This window comes from Doryrhamphus excisus, chromosome 18 (genome assembly GCF_030265055.1).
Source record: "Doryrhamphus excisus isolate RoL2022-K1 chromosome 18, RoL_Dexc_1.0, whole genome shotgun sequence".
NCBI lineage: Eukaryota > Metazoa > Chordata > Actinopteri > Syngnathiformes > Syngnathidae > Doryrhamphus > Doryrhamphus excisus.
Genome location: NC_080483.1, coordinates 5,396,425 through 5,415,985, shown reverse-complemented (window position 1 = coordinate 5,415,985; position 19,561 = coordinate 5,396,425). Strand labels below are relative to the sequence as shown.

Sequence of the window (19,561 nt, the reverse complement as noted above, 5' to 3'; positions counted from 1 at the left end):
AAAAAGATCAATTGGAAGTTCCGCAGGAGTAAGAGACAGCAAAGCACATTACGGGAGTCCAAAGATGTCTTTTCTCGTAGAATAATAAAACATGGAAAATGGAAAAAACTGAATTGAAATAGCGTTGCTGCCGCACACATCCCACAGCGGTGCCTCGTAAACATGGTTTATTTCTCTAAAGACACACACACACACACACACACACTGCGGAATGTATTTGTAAGCTCCTTCAAGGGTCGGAACGCAGTCCACTTCTTTCTTTCTTTCTGTCATTAAGCTCGATAATAATCAACAGTGGATCATCGGAAACAACGTTCAGCTTGACAGCTTATTAAAAAAATGGCTGCGTCTGTCTATGAGACAATCATCTTATTATTGAAGGCAAAGATTAATAAACTGCAGTCATTAATTATGACAAAGCCTGCTAGGGCGTATGTTAAAGTGCCGTATACACAACCATGTTTACCGTACATTCATTTATTTATTTGTGGCAGCCCACCATGGGTACTTTTTTTTTTAGAATTGGCACTACCTTTTTTTAGATGTGGTTCTTCCTTTTTTTTGATTTTGTGGCACCTTTTTTAAATGAGGTGCTTTGTGGTCCTTTTTAGGATTTTGGCAGTACTTTTCTTTCAAAATTGGCACTATTTAAAAAAAAAAACAAAAGTTTTTTTTAGTACCTTTAAGTACCTTTTTTGATTCCTTTTCTAGATCTCTAGCACAACCTTTTTTTTTTTAAGATTTGGTGCTACCCGGGCGGCACGGTAGTCGAGTGGTTAGCGCGCAGACCTCACAGCTAGGAGACCCAAGTTCAATTCCATCCTCGGCCATCTTTGTGTGGAGTTTGCATGTTCTCCCCGTGCATGCGTGGGTTTTTTTCCGGGTACTCCGGTTTCCTCCCACATTCCAAAAACATGCTAGGTTAATTGGCCACTCCAAATTGTCCATAGGTATGAATGTGAGTGTGAATGGTTGTTTGTCTATATGTGCCCTGTGATTGGCTGGCGACCAGTCCAGGGTGTACCCAGCTTCTCGCCCAAAGACAGCTGGGATAGGCTCCAGCACCCCCGCGACCCTCGTGAGGAAAAAAGCAGTAGAAAATGAATGAATGTTTGGGGTTCAATTAGGCAGGCCCCAATGATGTGTATTGTTAGCTAGCTCATTCTAACTCGTTTTCTCTTGTTTTTTTCCTTTCATTTTTTTTTTTTTTTTACAAATGCTTTTGTGCGTGTAGCTGGATGGAGTCCATCAACCACGGAGACCAAGTTATGAAGATAAATTGGGAGGTTGGGGGGGTTGGTGTTGAGAGAGTGACTCAGTCAATAACGTTGAGCGTAAAAACGTTGAGAGATTCCTGACACCATGCAAGCGTAGATAAAATAGATGATATTTTATTGTACAGCCTTTCAATCCAGCTTCTGTAAATGGTTATTGATTGCTTTGCTGAGGGGGCGGGCCGGCGTCCGTATCTGCAGCAGCGCTTTGTGTGCCATTGCAGAGCGACGTTTCATTGGCCAAAGGTTTTATCCCGCGTGGCTCAATCTGAGAGGCGCTTACTTGTTTTGTCGCGGGGGAGTTAAATGCCAAGAAAGATGATGGAGAAAAAAAAAAGGGTAAAAAGAGAAGAAATAGACCGTCACATTTGCAGACGCTTAGATGGAGTGTCCATTCTGGCCCAGGCGACCTGGTGACCTCTGCCGGAGCATTCACTACACTCACAAACAGCAGCGCAATGCAGATGATGACTTTTCCAAATGTCATCTTGAGGTACGCATCACATGACCAGTTTAGGTTTTTAAAACCTTGGAATTGAAAGAAACCACTGAACAAGATGGTGTGTTAAAAACAACAGACTTGAATTGAAAGTACATTCGTAAACCCTTATGGGGGGCACAGTAGTACTTAGGAGAGTTAGGTATCTTTATATATATATATATATATATTGTTTTTTTTTTTCAATGATAAGCAGTGCCTGAACCGGTACTTAAAAAACAAAACAAAAAACCATACAAATTATATCCCTTAAATAGTTGAATTATATAAATAAAATGCTAACTAAGTTAAAAATTCAGCAATATGATGTAAAACTGGGCGGCACGGTGTTGGAGTGATTAGCGTGCAGACCTCACAGCTAGGAGACCAGGGTTCAATTCCACCCTTGGCCATCTTTGTGTGGAGTTTGCATGTTCTCCCCGTGCATGCGTGGGTTTTCTCCGGGTACTCCGGTTTCCTCCCACATTCCAAAAACATGCTAGGTTAATTCATTCATTCATTTTCTACCGCTTTCCCTCACGAGGGTCGTGGGGGTGCTGGAGCCTATCCCAGCTGTCTTCGGGCGAGAGGCGGGGTACACCCTGGACTGGTCGCCAGCCAATCACAGGGCACATATAGACAAACAACCATTCACACTCACATTCATACCTATGGACAATTTGGAGTCGCCAATTAACCTAGCATGTTTTTGGAATGTGGGAGGAAACCGGAGTACCTGGAGAAAACCCACGCATGCACGGGGAGAACATGCAAACTCCACACAGAAATGGCTGAGGGTGGAATTGAACCCTGGTCTCCTAGCTATGAGGTCCGCGGCTAACCACTCGACTGCCGTGCCCCCCGCTAGGTTAATTAGTGACTCCAAATTGTCCATAGGTATGAATGTGAGTGTGAATGGTTGTTTGTCTATATGTGCCCTGTGATTGGCTGGCCACCAGTCCAGGGTGTACCCCGCTTCTCGCTCGAAGACAGCTGGGATAAGCTCCAGCACCCCCGCGACCTTCGTGAGGATAAGAGGTAGAAAATGAATGAATGGGGCACCAAGGGCCACACAGTGGCTAGCATGTAGGCCACAGTAGTTTGCATGTTCTTCCTGTGTCTTTTCCGGGTACTCCATATTGGAATGGATTCAGTGGATTTACTTTAATTGGGAAAATTTGATTCATTTCTTGTATGATTTATGAGTTAGGCTTAGGGTTAGTGTGTGGATTGTTTTGCCTCCACGCTCCCTATTTCCTGACTTTCAGGCTGACATTGAAGGCACACAAACGCACATGAGGAAGTGTTTGGGCTGGAACTATTAATGTGTTTACCCCCGTCCGTCAGTTCTGTCATCCACATTGACGGCTGAGACTGTGTGTGTGTGTGTGTTGTGGTGGGTGGTCATCGACTGGAAGCTAGCCCAGGGCAATATGGCGCCGCACACTGACAGTTCTTTTGACAGACGCTTTAGTGGAGTGCGTCTGCTGGGTTTGTGGCCCCGAGTCAATTTGGGGAATGGGGATTGCTTGAAGTGCTGAATTGATTTGTATGACAATTTGGTCGAGTGCAGTCGATTAGCGAGTTAGATAGCGGGGGCCGTACAGAAACTAGCATGTCGGGTTAACTGGAGACTCTAATCCAGGGGTCTCAAACTCAATTTACCTGGGGGCCACTGGAGCTAGGGTCTGAGTGAGACTGGGCCACATCAGGTTTTCTAAAAAAAAAACAAAAAAACAAAAAAAAAACACATTTATTAAAAACAGAAAAATGAATAAACTTTGCTTTGGTTCCGATTTTCTACAAGAAAAGCTCTGATAAAACATTCCACTGTTCTCAAATATCTTACTTTTTATTTTTCTACACAAAATAAGATGAAAATAAATAAACAAATAAAGAATAAAGAAAATCAATCAATCAGTAATAAATAAATATAATAATAATAATAATAATAATAAAACGGCAAATAATAAAAACTTAAGTAACCACATATAGTTGGTGGGTAGACAAATTATTTTTTTCAGATTAAAATGAACAAAGCATTATTAGAGCCCTGTAGACATGACAAAACACGACTAAACAACAAACAAAACACAACTGCAGGGTCTTGAGACACATGCTAACTCGCAAACAAGAGAGCTAGCGACCTAAACGGTAGCCTTCAAGTTATTTCCTTTAAACTTAAATAGCCCAAAACGTACCACTTCCACACGGATAGGGAGGATAACTATTAACAGTTATTTAACCTTTAACATGAACATTAATCAAACGTAATAATTTTTTCTGGGTACATGATACCATACAGCATCCATATCAAACTTGCGCGGGCCGCACTAACATAAAACTTTCATATCAAGGCGGGGGCCTCAAACTAGTGTCCTGCGGCCCACATTTGGCCCGCGGGCCGCCTGTTTGAGACCCCTGCTCTAATCTGTAGGTGGGGATTTGAATGCTTGTTTCTAAGAGTTTCTTTTCATTGCGAGTACTTCTCCAAGATGTCCATTCAGTTGCAGTGTCGTGAAAGTGTCCTGTCCTCCTCCAGATCACCTACAAGGGCCTGAGCTCGCTGGACCCAAGCGCTGATTTAACCACCCAGTGGGGAAAGGTGACCAAGCCCACCAACGAGACCCACCACCTGTTTGTAGCCCTCTACCCGGGCACCACCTACTTCTTCACGCTCAAAGCCTCCACCAGTAAAGGCTCCGGCCCCCCCGTCACCACCCGCATCACCACCAAGATAGCAGGTGAGACCTTCACGTGTCCTGGTTGCTTTCTGGTGACATTTCCTTGCTCCCTTTTACATTCCCCATAGACTGTTTTTCTTTTGGTTATCACAGAGTCCATTTTGAGATGACTTTCGACGTCACAGTCAAAATGTCACCACAAGAAAGGATATCCGTAAAGTTTGAAAGCTGAGCTGAGAAAAGCTCCTCCAGTGTGGATCTGAATCATTTCTTTACGCTTAGAAGGTCTGCTTTGCTTCACAATGGAGCTCATGACTGCTAAATGAAATGCTAATGGTGAGGTTTACGTTCCAAGGTTCTCAGTGAATGGCGAAAAAGAATCGATACGCCCGTTTTCCACACACGGCTCGCTCCCCCCCTCCAAATCTGACATTTGGGATCAACATTTGCAATAAAAATGACTGTATTGTAAATAGTTCCAGCTCCAGAATCCTCCCCCTTCTTTCTTTCGTTGCTAGGGGGTGTCCAAACTTTTTCCATTTGGGCCACTTCGTGAAAAATGAAAGGATGCAACTTTGTCATTTGTATATTTTCTAAAGCAACACATGTAGATATGCTAAGAGGTTAGATACAGCATCTTAGCTTTAGGCATATAGGTGAAAAATACTATTATTTGTATCAACTTTACTGGTTAGGCTTCACGGTGGTCAAGTGGTTAGCTTGCAGGCCACACAGCTAGGAGACCCGAGTTTGATTCCACCCTCGGACATCTCTGTGTGGAGTTTGCATGTTCTCCCCCCCTCACATTCCAAAAAAACATAGGATAGGCTCCAGCACCACCGACCCTTGTGAGGATAATCGGTAGAAAATGAATGAATGAATTAACTTCACTAGTTACTCTTTTCCCCCCATTTTTTTTCATTAAAAAAATGTTATTTTTAAAATAATTGTATATTCAATTTTTGTAATATTAAAGAGCTGCTTTAAAATGTGAATTTCTCTTGGAGATTGACATTATTCCCATATAATATATCGTTCCCCAGCCTACTTCTCCAAATATATAAAAAATATTTGCTCTTGTTTGCTTCCCATAATAGTAATGATAATAATAATTATTATTATATTAATAATAATAATAATAAAATAATTATTTATGTTAAATTTCATTAAATTATTAATTAATTAACTAATATTAAATTGTATTAAATAAATATAATTAAATATTACAAATATTTTAATAATATAAATATAATATAAATATAATATAAATATAATATAAATATAATATAAATATAATATAGATATAATATAAATATAATAATAATAATAATAATAATAATAATAATAATAATAATAATAATAATAATAATAATAATAATAATATACTATTAAACTATCATTAGTATTATTACTATATAAGTAATAATAAACTATTATTATTATATTAAAAATAAAAATAACAATAATAATAAATACTACTACTACTACTACTACTACTAATAATAATAATAATAAACTATTTTTATTATTATTATTATTACTATATAAATAATAATAAACTATTATTTTATATTAAAAATAAAAATAAAAATAAAAATAATTGCCTTTAAAAATATATATACGTATAAATCTTTCTTATAATTCTCATTCTCATAAATCATTCCTCCTCCTTTGCTGCAGCACCTACGACTATCGTGATCCAGAGAACCAGAGTGTAGAGCGGGAGAAGCCGCCCGCCATGGCCGGGCAAGGCGCATGAATGTCGGATACGCTGTCCTGCCGTGCGTCGTGTATTGCTGGTGGAATGTGGGAGGAGTCACTGCATTGGCGGTGTACACAATTTCATTTTACACTTGCGCCACACGCACTCATCCTGGATGAGTTATGGTTGTCCTTAGACCCAACAGGGTCCGACTGGTCTTGTTGAGTTGTGATTAGACCATGCCTTTGTCGGTCTCAATCCTGCACTATTGACGTTGACACATCTTCAGCGTGACCTTTCCAGCGAACCTCCATTCCTCCATCATCCTCTTCTACGTGTTGCCAAGAGACAGGAAGTATCAAAAGAAGAAGATGGGAAAAAAGTTTCATCCACGTGTGGAACACGGACGCCTCGCTGGAAATGTCACGCCATGGCCAATCTTGTTGATCTCACTCAGAAGTCCGAAGATAAAATGGTGATAGATGCATGGTGGGGGTGAGGGTGGGGTGGCCGGGGCGTGGGGGCTGGCGTTGTTAATTACCGAAATGCCACAGCAATGTGGGAAAAATGTGGATGCTCTGGTCCAGTTCACACATTGGTGACATTCATGATGACAACATGGCAGACATTCATAAGTTCGGGAAGAGGAAGCCTTCACTTTCATCAGTCACGGAAAAGCGGAATGTTAGCATTTAGTTGGGAATAATAACACAATCACTGTGCTTTCTGGCAATAGATTTGATTCCATGTTCATTTTTATGATTATAAGTTAGTCATCAACCAAAGCTGTCCTCTCCCCCAGCCCCCACCATGCCAGAGTACGAGTCTGAGGCGCCGTTGAACGAGACCGAGTCAACCATCACCGTCCTGCTCAAGCCTGCCAAGTCCCGTGGAGCGCCCATCAGGTATCCCGACCTCGCCCCCCCCCCCCCCCTTTTTTTTTACCTCCTCCAAGGATGAATGTAAAAGAGAGATTGCGTATTAACAGAACCATTATGTATTTTATTTGAAAACTATTTAAAAACTATTATCAAAATATATTAAAATCTACTGTATATACAAATATTATTTTAAAAATTATTTATAAATAACTGTATTAATATATAAATATAAATGTATTTATATATAGTATATATGCAATATACATAAAATGAATAGCATATTATATATTCATATATATAATAAAACATATGTGGTTGTTTGTGTATATGTGCCCTGTGATTGGCTGGCGACCAGTCCAGGGTGTACCCAGCCTCGCGCCCGAAGACAGCTGGGATAGGCTCCAGCACCCCCGCAACCCTTGTGAGGATAAGCGGTAGAAAATGAATGAATGAATAATAAAACTTACATATACCATAGTAATAACATATAACATAGTAGTAAGTCATATTTTAAATATTTTCATATATATATATATATATATATATATATATATGAAAATTATATATATATGAGAATTTTAAATACCATTTATTATTTTCACATTATATTATTATTGTATAAAACTAAATATAAAACAAAACTGCATTCAAATAAAAATATTGTTTAAAAAACGGATTTAAATCTATGTTTAAAAATTAAAATATTAAAAAATTGTAAATGTGTATTTATATGTATCTTTATATCACAACAATTGATACATACATACATTTATTACATATATTAATTTATAATGTAATCTATATATATATATATATATATATATATATATATATATATATATATATATATATATATATATATATATATATATATATATATATATATATATATATATATATATATATATATATATATATATATATATATATATATATATATATATATATATATATATATATATATATATATATATATATATATATATATATATATATATATATATATATATATATATATATATACAGTAATGTAGTATATGTTATAATCAATTCTAAATGTATAATCAATTTTATTCATTTTTAAATGCAATTTAATATGTCCGTATTATATTTAAACCTTTTTTGGACAAAATGTGCAATCAATTTCAATATAAATATAAAGCCAGAATATTTTTGAAATAAATAATAACATGTCTTTGGTATTTTTTGGTTGACCATTCTGCTTGCATGTATGATTTATGTATGGATTCATTGTGAATGGAAAGAAAGTAGTATTGTCCCAATGGGTGCAGCCTTTGCGGAGGTCCAGCTTCCATCATTTTGAAAAGCAAACAAACTAGTTCAATTTGAACTTGTTAGCAGTCATGTGGTATTTGACTTTATTGCTGGTTTGTGTAAAATCCCTTTGCTAATCTTCTGATTTTTCTGAAATACAATTATGGTCTTCCTCTGGTGTAAAGACGGCTGGGCTGTAATTACTGGCAGCTTTTTCAATCTGAGATCAATCCAATGAAATTGGTGCCAGTAGACATAAGGAGAGCGAGCATGGAGGTGGTTTTCCTTTCTTTTTTCAGCTTTTATGAATTCTCGAAGACAGATTGACTTGCTCCCCAGAGGAAGAGGTAGCAACACTTTGGAACGGATTATTCACCAACATTGTTTTGGTCATCAGCAATGATCTTAACTTTCCTCTTGTGTTAGCTTTCTGGTATCATCTCTTATGTTAACGGGTCGGTTTTGACCCATGTATTAAATCAACTATAAAATACACTAAAAACAATAAGTTACCATCAAATTTGCTTCTCATGTCTTGGTTACCTTCTTAGGCTTCCTTATCCATGAAAATGTTGGTTTTAATACTTTTGGTGTGGGCATGTAGGACTTTTTTTGTCACTATACCCCTCCATTTTAATTTCCAAAAATGGTCAAATGAACCTCAAAAGAATCATATTAATAAATTGAATTCTTTTGTTACCTGGCTATTACTGAGGGATATAGAACATATCTCTTAAATCAATTAGTTTTATTTATTTTCTCATTTTGGTATTAATCACTAAAGAAACATCTATGGTGTTGGGGTGAATTTTGACCCATATATATTAATGTCAAGAAAAGGTAGAAAAAGTTATTGTTTTCAGCAACAGAACTGTAGTATAAAGTGAAATCAAAAAGCAGAACAGGTCCAGATCTTGGTTCACTGTACTTCTTGCCATTCTTTCCATGATCCAAATATCTTACTTATTGTGTGGAAATATGGGCTAATAACTATAAAAGCAATCTTCACTCGCTAAATATACTGCAAAAAAGGGCAGTAAGGATAATTCATAATGCCGCCTACAGAGAACATACTAACTCCTTATTTCTAAAATCACAAATACTTCAACTTGCTGATATAGTTCATCTTCAAACAGCTAAAATAATGCATAAGGCTAAAAATAACCAATTAGCTAAAAATGTCATCCAATACTTCTCTACAAGAGAGGAGAAATATGATCTCAGGGAAGAAGTACATTTGAAACACTTATATGCTAGGACTACGTTATGCTAGCCATAGCATTTCAGTATGTGGAATCAAACTATGGAATGGATTGAGTAAGGAAATCAAACAATGCACAACGATGAGCCAATTCAAGAAACAATACAAGCAGTTGACGTTGACTTTAAAATAAAATTGACTTTATTTTCATGATATTTTGACTTTATTTTTGTCACATAATTTTTCCATCAAACCTCATTTGCTTTATTTGTTGTTTGTTTTTCATCAAATTATGATTAAAAAAACAACATCTATCTGTAATATTTCAACTTTTTTCCTCATAATATTAATATTACTTATTCTCATAAAATTACAACTTTTTCTCTTCACTCTTTTGACTTGTTGCAAAATTACTGCAGATTTTTCAGTTTTTGTCATTTTTCATGTGAAATTCCATTTTTTTGGCTCAAAATATTGCTTTATAGTCATATTATTATAACCGGGTCAAAACCGACCCTAACAATACAGTGGTCATAATTTCAACCAGACCATTTTAAAATGTAGTAAAAATGATTTTTTTGGTTTTATTTTGTTGAAATAGAGTTTCCTGACAAAGTCAAAAAGCCTTGATGCAATAAACAAATGTTATGTGATTCTTTTTATGCATTAAAATGTAAAACGGGTCGGTGCCGACCCTAACACAAGAGGAGGGTTAATGAAAGTTGGCAATGATTGGCCCCCGCCACGCAAACATACATTAGCATCAATGTGATTGAAGTATAAGCACTGACATGCCTTGGAGGAGGTAACACCCCTTCAATGTGGTCGTATCATTTTAAATAGGAGTCATATTGTTGTGTCATCAGCTCCTACCAGCTGGTCGTGAGAGAAGAACGCAAGTCCAAGGCCCGTCGCGCCGCCTCCGAAGCCCCTGAGTGCTTTGCTGCCCCCTTCAGCGTCCGCAACGCCTCCGTGTTGAACTCGCCTTACTACATGGCGGCCGAGCTGCCGCCGTCCAGTCTCACCATGGTGCAGCCCTTCACGGTGGGGGACAACAAGAGCTACGGCGGCTTCTGGAACCCCCCGCTGTCCCCTGCCAAGAGCTACAGTATCTACTTCCAGGCTGTGAGCAGAGCCAGTGGGGTGAGTCACTTCATTAGGGACACAAGGGTATGACTTTTAAGGTATACACCATACCAATATGTTCAATATTTGTGTTTATGTTTATGAAGCTTTGGTGCTTTTATTCTTGTCATTTTTTTACCGCAAGCAAAACTTTTTGGCAGGCAGGGGAGGGGGGGGGCATCTGGTTTGGTGATGCCGCCATGTACCGAAAGGCAGATTCCTCACCGTGTGCTGCCTTGGAGATGAGCTGGGGTCTTGCATGGCGGCCTGGTTTGGGGCCCGGGGGGGTCCCGTGGAGAGTGATGTGTGCCAGATGTTTGCAGCAGCATCATCTCTGCTCCTTGTTTCAGGGCATCAGTCAGTCCAATTGGTGGGGTTACTTATAGATATTTTTATTGTTTATAAGCTTCCTCAGCTTGGTTTAATTCATATAATATTTAGATGATATCATCAGGGCGGCACGGCGGTCGAGTGGTTAGCGCACAGACCTCACAGCTAGGAGACCAACGAAACAAAAAGCAACGTTGTATTTTTATTTGATATAATAAAAAAATAAAAGTAATTAAAAAAGAAATTTCAAAGTAAAGTAATTTCAAATAAAAATATTATAATATAATATTATAATATAATTAATTATAATATTAATATTATAATTTTTTATCTAATAAAAAATCATGTAACAATGATATATATTTTTTGAATTCAAAAATAAATTATATAATTTAAATATTTTGAACTGGGCGGCACGGTGGTCTAGTGGTTAGCGCACAGACCTCACAGCTAGGAGACCAGGGTTCAATTCCATCTCTGTGTGGAGTTTGCAAGTTCTCCCCGTGCATGTGTGGGTTTTCTCCGGGTACTCCGGTTTCCTCCCACATTCCAAAAACATGCTAGGTTAATTAGCGACCAGTCCAGGGTGTTCCCCCGCCTCTCGCCCAAAGACAGCTGGGATAGGCTCCAGCTTTTCCTTGAAGCATGAATGACGATGGGCTCTCATGGGTCGGAACTGCTCATCAGCTCACGTAATGCACTCAAACAAACACGCAAACATTCACACAGCCGCCATTGTTGTAAAGACAGGAGGAGGTTGAGGAGACGATGGCACATCATAGAGAAACAACAACAGGCATCTCACTAGGTGGAAAAATGTTTTTGACAAGTTAAAAAAATGTAAACTGTCCAAGATGCTCTGTCAATCAAACTCACACAAACACACACATACACACAGCAGTTGACAGGTGATGGTGCTAAACGTGCACCCACTCTGAACATGTCGGAGTTGTCCCTCATCTGCAGCTGGAAGCTTCCTGCTTTCCTCTCCTGGGAAGACTTTCTACAAGATGTTGGAGTGTGTCCATTTGTGAGGTCACAGATGTTGGAGATGCTTTAGTTCTTCCACAGCAAACTCTTCCAAGCATGCCTTTATAGTACAGAGGTGACAGAACAATTTGGCAGCATAAAAATGTCCAAAATGTCTTGAAGCATGAAGATTCAGGTACATTCAGTCATTATGAGATCCATAATGTCATTGTTTCATTCATTCATTTTCTTCCACTTATTCTCACGAGGGTGCTGGAGCCTATCCCAGCTATTCACACTCACATTAATACCTATGGACAATTTGGAGTCGCTAATTAACCTAGCATGTTTTTGGAATGTGGGAGGAAACCGGAGTACCCGGAGAAAACCCACGCATGCACGGGGAGAACATGCAAACTCCACACAGAGATGGCCGAGGGTGGAATTGAACTTGGGTGTCTCCTTGTTGTTGTCATGAAGTACCCATGAACAAATTCATGTACAGCACTTCTACCTGATGATTGGACAGAAATAGGTACAGGCGAGGAGGTTGCATTGCAGCTGCATCATCCACACTCACTTAGAATTCTTATCTGGTTTCACACACACACACACACACACACATGCACACACACACATCTTCACCATAAACAACATGCAGCCTCTCTGGATGGAGGCAATAAATTAGTCCTCCATTTATTAACTTTGCTGCTATAGCATCCTCCTGAGGTTTGGCCCATTAGCATCCACAAAGGCGAGGCAGCGCGGCGGCTTGGTGGAGAGAACTGGTCCTCTGAGTGGACTCTCTCTCCACGGACACGACTGTCCAAAGTGGACGAGACACGGGCCATGGCAAGAAGCGAATCTTATTCCACTGTGGCTGTTGGCTTGATACGGACTCCCCAAAAAAATCAGTCTATACAGTCGAACCTCTGAAGTCCAACAGTGGTTGTACACGTACATCTGCAGGAAGTCAGTGGGTTCTGAAATAAGTTATTAGATGGTGTACCTAATGAAGTGTATTTAGATAAGTTAAATAAAATATAATAAAATAAATTTAATTAAATAAATTAATAAAAGAATAAATTTTGAAAAATTCTTTAAATTAATTTAAATTAAATTAATTAATTGTAAAAAATTATTTAATAGTAAATTAATTTAAATTAAATTAATTAATTTTTAAAAATATTTAAATTAAATGAAGAAATTTTAAAAAATATTTTAAATTAAATTAATTAATTTTTAAAAAATAATTTAAATTAAATAAATTAATTTTAAAAAATAATTTAAATTAAATAAATTAATAAAAAAATATAATTTATTAATAAATTAATTAAAATTTAATAAATTTAATAAATTTAATAAAATAATTTAAAATTAATGTAATAAATTAAATAAATTAAATTTATATACCGTAAATGTTTGGATGTAAATGCAGCAGTAATGCAGGCAACGGAAGCAGGTGCACAGCGGACATCACCATCCATCACCCCCGGGTGCTGCTCCTGGATGCTGGCGCCCGCCATCTCACATCTTAAAATGTTTTCTTTTTGGCGTCAGAGGCGAGCAGCTGTTGCGTCCCCGACAACCCGCGCACTGGAAAGCGATTGTCTGGGAAATGAATTCCCCCCGAACGGCGTGAAGTCGTCTTTTCAACACCTCCGCTATATGCAAATGTGTCGCCAGCTTAAGTCGTTAACTCTGAAGGAATTCCGTTGACTTTCAACTCAGCGGGGAGAAATTGAGTTACCAGGGTTTAACCTGTTGCAGAAAAGAATGAACAGTAATTATAGTAAAAGTAATTATATGCAGTAGGGGAATAAATATTGCTGTTTTTGTAGGTTTACAAAAATATGAACAGTAGGATTTCAGTCTACAGTATTACAGCAAACTTTCTTACTAATACTTGTCTTGCTAACTGTCCTCCCAACTCCCTCGACATCGTTAAGAAGTGTAGTCCATTCCAGTCTTGAGTAGGTCTACAATCTTATCAATGGTCTTGTAGTCTATCTTTGCAATGGGGGTCTTGTAGTCCACTCCAGTGTTGTGCAGATCTACCATTTTGTTGATGGTTTAGTATCTATTCCAGTCTTAAGGTCCACTGTCTTGTCAATTGTCTTGTAGTCCACTCCAGTCTTGTGCAGGTCTACCATTTTGTTGATGGTTTAGTATCTATTCCAGTCTTTTGGTTCACTGTCTTGATAATTGTGTTGTAGTCCACTCCAGACTTGTTGATGGTCTTGTAGTCCATTCCAATCCTGTGCAGGTCTACAATCTTTTCAATCGTCTTGTAGTCTGTGCCAGTCTTATGTTGGTCTACAACAGGGGTCAGCAACCCGCGGCTCCAGAGCCGCATGTGGCTCTCCAGCCTCTTTGTTGCGGCTCCCTTTGCAATGCTTGAATATTTTTTAGCACCCGTGTGGTGAAAATGCACGTCTTTGTTATGAGTTTACAAAAATCCAACTTTGTGTGAGACCATGAATGCATCCTGACTGAGTTCTGACTGGTGACTGAATGAGCAGACAGGATGCTATCCAGTTCTCTCTGACAGGTTAACATGAAGGGAAATGAGTAATACTTTGAGTTATTTGAGTTATTAATTATTATTAATGAGTTATTTGACGATTCTAAAAAATAAATTAGAGCTCATTTAAAAACAAAAGTTTATCTCCAGTACTAGCAAGAGTACTCCAACTCGTCTTTTTTTTCCCCTCCAATGTTGTTTTAAACATACAACGTTTTGCGGCTCCAGGCTATTTTTCTTTAGTGGGCAAGTGGGTGAAATGGCTCTTTTCATAGTAAAGGTTGCCGACCCCTGGTCTACAATCTTGTCAATGGTGGTCTTGTAGTCCACTCCAGACTTGTGCAGATTTACCATTTTGTTTATGGTTTATTATCTATTCCAGTCTTTAGGTCCACTGTCTTGTTAATGGTCTTGTAGTCCACTACAGTCTTGTGCAGGTCTACCATTTTATGAATTGAATTGGCTCATAGTTGTGCATTGTTTGATTTCCTTACTCAATCCATTCCATAGTTTGATTCCACATACTGAAATGCTATGGCTAGCATAACGTAGTCCTAGCATATAAATGTTTCAAATGTACTTCTTCCCTGAGATCATATTTCTCCTCTCTTGTAGAGAAGTATTGGATGACATTTTTAGGTAATTGGTTGTTTTTAGTCTTATGTATTATTTTAGCTGTTTGAAGATGAACTATATCAGCAAGTTGAAGTATTTGTGATTTTAGAAATAAGGAGTTAGTATGTTCTCTGTAGGCGGCATTATGAATTATCCTTACTGACCTTTTTTTGCAGTACATTTAGCGAGTGAAGATTGCTTTTATAGTTATTATCCCATATTTCCACACAATAAGTAAGATATGGTAGAACCAGAGAGCAATAAAGAGTGTGGAGTGATTTCTGATTGAGAACAAATTTTGCTTTGTTCAATATTGAAATATTTCTGGCCACCTTATGTTGTATATTTGTAATATGAGGTTTCCAGCTCATATTTTCATCTATTGTGATCCCCAGAAATTTATTTTCGTTCACCCTTTCAATGTCCACACCGTCTATTTGTATTTGCTGGTGCGTGTCCTTTCTGCTGTTACCAAACAGCATGATTTTAGTTTTATTTAAGTTCAAGTACCATAAAAAGGATCAACTTTACAATAATTATTTTCTTAAATATTGGAATTTTCCAGCAGGTGAGTGAAGCGTTTGATGGAAACATTATAACGTAGGCGTCAATAAAAGTTGTCCAGAAGCAATACTCAGTGGTGTGATTGTTCGCATCAGTCAGTTGTCGTCTGACCTAAACGTTCTCTCCGGTCTCTTTTCATTGCAGGAAACCAAGATCAACTGCGTGCGTCTGGCGAACAAAGGTATGAGCAGCCCTCCACTCACGCACCACTCATGTAGTTGTTCATATAGCGGCGTCTATGCTAATGCTAGAGTAACACGTACACGATGAGGCTGAGGTGCTCAATCAACTCACACACATTCAACTCACTCCCATCCTAACCTCACATCATGTGACCCTGCATGATTCCATGACTCAGCATCATTACTCGAGATTCCTACTTTCATCCTACTCCATCATCCCGACTTGGATCACGTCGGGATGCAGAGCGTGACACGTACTTCCACACCTCCTTGTTCTTCATGTCATCTTTGTGTATGTGTGTGTGTGTGTGTGCACGGAGGTGTGCAGTGTGTCCATGCAGCATGCACGTGTGCTCACGTTTAACTTTGTGGCCATCTTCACGTACGCACGGAGGCAGGCGGCTGGCGAGTGGGCTCCGGTGACTCACTCCTGCTACTCGCTGCAGCCACGCAAGTCCACATCTGAGGGCGTTTGGACCGTTGTCGTACGGAACAAGCTATATTTAAGAGCCAGCCTGATCTGACGAAAAATACACTGGAAACTTAATAGACTTCATTCTGGACCTAAATTCATACACTTAATCTCATAATTGGATTTGTAGCTCTAATTTGGAACTCAACGTCCCTATCGTGTATGCATATAAACTGAATAGTTATGTAAACAATGCTAGAAAATATGCTTAAATAATTGCAAAGAACCTGTAGTGTTCAATCAGCCATAATAGCCAATTTGATGTTATATATTATTATTGTTATATATATAACAATAACATATATATATATAACAATATATATATAAATATATATATATATATATATATATATAACAATAATAATATATAACATCAAATTGGCTAACATATATATTATTATATATATTATAGATGTCTTTATGACTATAATGATAGCAGAACATGAATAAAACCTCACACAAACTTGAAATACAGTATATTTCTTAAAGTGCTTAAACATGGGGAATTTTTGATTGGTAGATGCAAATGATCTGTGGTCAGAAAGAATCAGTGGCGGGCCGCCACAAATAAATAAATGTATGGGAAACACTGCGGAGGGACGAAACAAAAAGCAACGTTGTATTTTTATTTGATATAATAAAAAATAAAATTAATTAAAAAAGTAATTTCAAAGTAAAGTAATTTCAAATGAAAATATTATAATATAACATTATAATATAATTAATTAATTATAATATTAATATTATATTTTTTTATCTAATAGAAATTCATGTAACAATGATATATATTTTTTTTAATTCAAAAATAAATTATATAATTTAAATATTTTGAACTGGTCTAGTGGTTAGCGCGCAGACCTCACAGCTAGGAGACCAGGGTTCAATTCCACCCTCGGCCATCTCTGTGTGGACTTTGCATGTTCTCCCCGTGCATGCGTGGGTTTTCTCCGGGTACTCCGGTTTCCTCCCACATTCCAAAAACATGCTAGGTTAATTGGTGACTCCAAATTGTCCATAGGTATGAATGTGAGTGTGAATGGTTGTTTGTCTATATGTGCTCTGTGATTGGCTAGCCGCCAGTCCAGGGTGTACCCCGCCTCTCGCCCGAAGAAACAGCTGGGATAGGCTCCAGCACCCCCGCGACCCTCGTGAGGAAAAAGCGGTAGAAAATGAATGAATGAATATAAATATAATAAAAAATAAAAGTAATTAAAAAAGCAATTTCAAATGAAAATATTATAATATAATATAATTAATTAATTATAATATTAATATTATAATTTTTATATAATAAAAATGTATGTAACAATTATATATATATTTTTATTCAAAAATAAATTATATAATCTAAATATTTTTACATAAATTTTGAACTAAAATAAGGATATAATTTTTTTATAATATGTACTGACAGAAAAATTCCGTTTGAGATCATTAATTCATTAGCTTAGCTGTGGGAGTGCGTGATCAGGCTGCTTTCACGTAGCAACGAGCCACAAAGTTATTGTTTGTGTTTCCTGTCCACTCTCTTATCCTTGTCCATTCTTTTATTTCTTTATTTCATGTGTAAATTTAAAAAAAAATGTTTTCCAAACCTCCAGCCCTCAGGCTGACATGGATCAGATCCCAGTTGTCACCACATTTGCATTAACCCAAAACTTAACACCACCTCAAACGCACCTTGTGGGCCCTAACCTGGCAGAGGGTATCAGAGCTCCACCATGATTGTTGATGAGAATGTTCTAGAATGATCTGTGAGCGCTTCTGTCCTCTAGAACACACTGAAGCTTGATGCAACCCTTCCTGCGCCTTTTTGCTTAGACTATTCTTTCTTCTGTCCTTTTTTTGTGGTTGTTTTTTTTTTTTCTCTCTCTCCTGCCTGTCTCTCTTGCTGGCCGGCGGGGATGTGCGGCGCGGGGCCTTAGTGGTGATAGGTAGGGGACAAATAACCACGCCGTACATTCTAGTCATCCCAAGCGAAGGTGATTATTGCTTTACAGGCAGAATATTTGCTTCCCCCGTGTCATCACAGTCAACACAACACAAACCCTCACTCATTTTTGGTGGTCGCAAACCTAACACCCCGTCCCCAATACACCCACCCCTACCTGTACGACCTGTCCCCTTCCCCATCTTTGTGTTGACGGATGTTATTTTTGTAAGTTTAGTTGTTGTCGTGTTTCCTTGTCATTATCATTTTGCAGCATTTGTTTGCTTGTCTGCTTTCAGTGTCGCTGGCTGTGTTTGAGCATGTACACACACACACACACACACACACACACTTGAGAAGCTTTCATGTGTCGCTTCCTGACACAGGGTAACCCAACAAAAGTCTGGGCTCAGGGGCGAAACAGCAAAAATTAAAAATTTCAAAATTTTTTTTTTTTTTTTTGTAAATGGATACAAAATTGTTTTATTCAGAAAAATAACATATGGTTAGAAATCCTTCAATTTATGCATGTTTAATGCAAGCGCCGACTTCTTCCCTGGTCCTTGAACGCATCGCTTAACTTTGCCAAGGCATTTCCACCCACGATGCACATATATGACTACTTTAGTGTACTTTTCTGTTTTTTTCTTTCACCTCCTATTTGATCCCAAATGCTGATTTCAGTAGTGTTTTAAATCATCAAAATACGGGAATATACTGCAAACTATTACATGTTATCATCATAGTACGTGTTAATGCATGGTCACAGTATGTATATTACAGGGCTTCATAATCGAAATAGGTGTATCCCAATTGCGGCATTGTAAGCTAGCTCCTATTAACTTGTTTTGTTGTGTTATAATGCACAGAAAGAAATATAAGTTAATGTCTCACATAAGGATTGTTAAGGATGGGCAAAATTTTAAAAAGATGCAGTGCCTAGTGACGACGTGGAATTACGAGAAGCACGTTTATTTTTTTTAATGTAGCTCATCTTAGCCGTAAATACACATTGTCATGAAAATATCTTCCATACACAATTGGAATTGCATGGGTGACTGCATCTTCCTTAATCACATGCACAGTCATTACAGTTTGTTAAAGACATAGTAGTACATGGGTTTGTGTGATTAATCTCATTTTTAATTTCAAATATGCCTGTCATGTATTTTTGACAGGGGCATCACATTAATTTTTTCAACATTTCCGATACTCGTAATGAAAAGGCTTTCTGACATTTTCAGACAAAATGACTAATAAAAATACGGGAATATACTGCAAACTATTACATGTTATCGTCATAGTACGTGTTAATGCATGGTCACAGTATGTATATTACAGGGTTTCATAATCGA

The 19,561-nt window shown here is 37.7% G+C and overlaps 1 protein-coding gene across 15 annotated transcripts in view; it reads left to right on the top strand.

Moving 5' to 3' along the window:
* ptprt (protein tyrosine phosphatase receptor type T) overlaps positions 1–19,561 on the top strand; it is a 224,702-nt gene that overhangs the window by 111,764 nt on the left and 93,377 nt on the right. For 8 of the 15 annotated variants that reach the window (XM_058054357.1, XM_058054353.1, XM_058054363.1 and 5 more), the window contains exons 12-16: positions 4,295–4,496; positions 6,941–7,043; positions 10,362–10,638; positions 15,767–15,803; positions 18,202–18,258. In XM_058054357.1, the coding sequence (XP_057910340.1) occupies positions 4,295–4,496; positions 6,941–7,043; positions 10,362–10,638; positions 15,767–15,803; positions 18,202–18,258 (676 nt within the window). The remainder of the gene's footprint in view (positions 1–4,294; positions 4,497–6,940; positions 7,044–10,361; positions 10,639–15,766; positions 15,804–18,201; positions 18,259–19,561) is intronic. The other 7 variants (XM_058054365.1, XM_058054362.1, XM_058054361.1 and 4 more) reach the window with 2 other exon arrangements.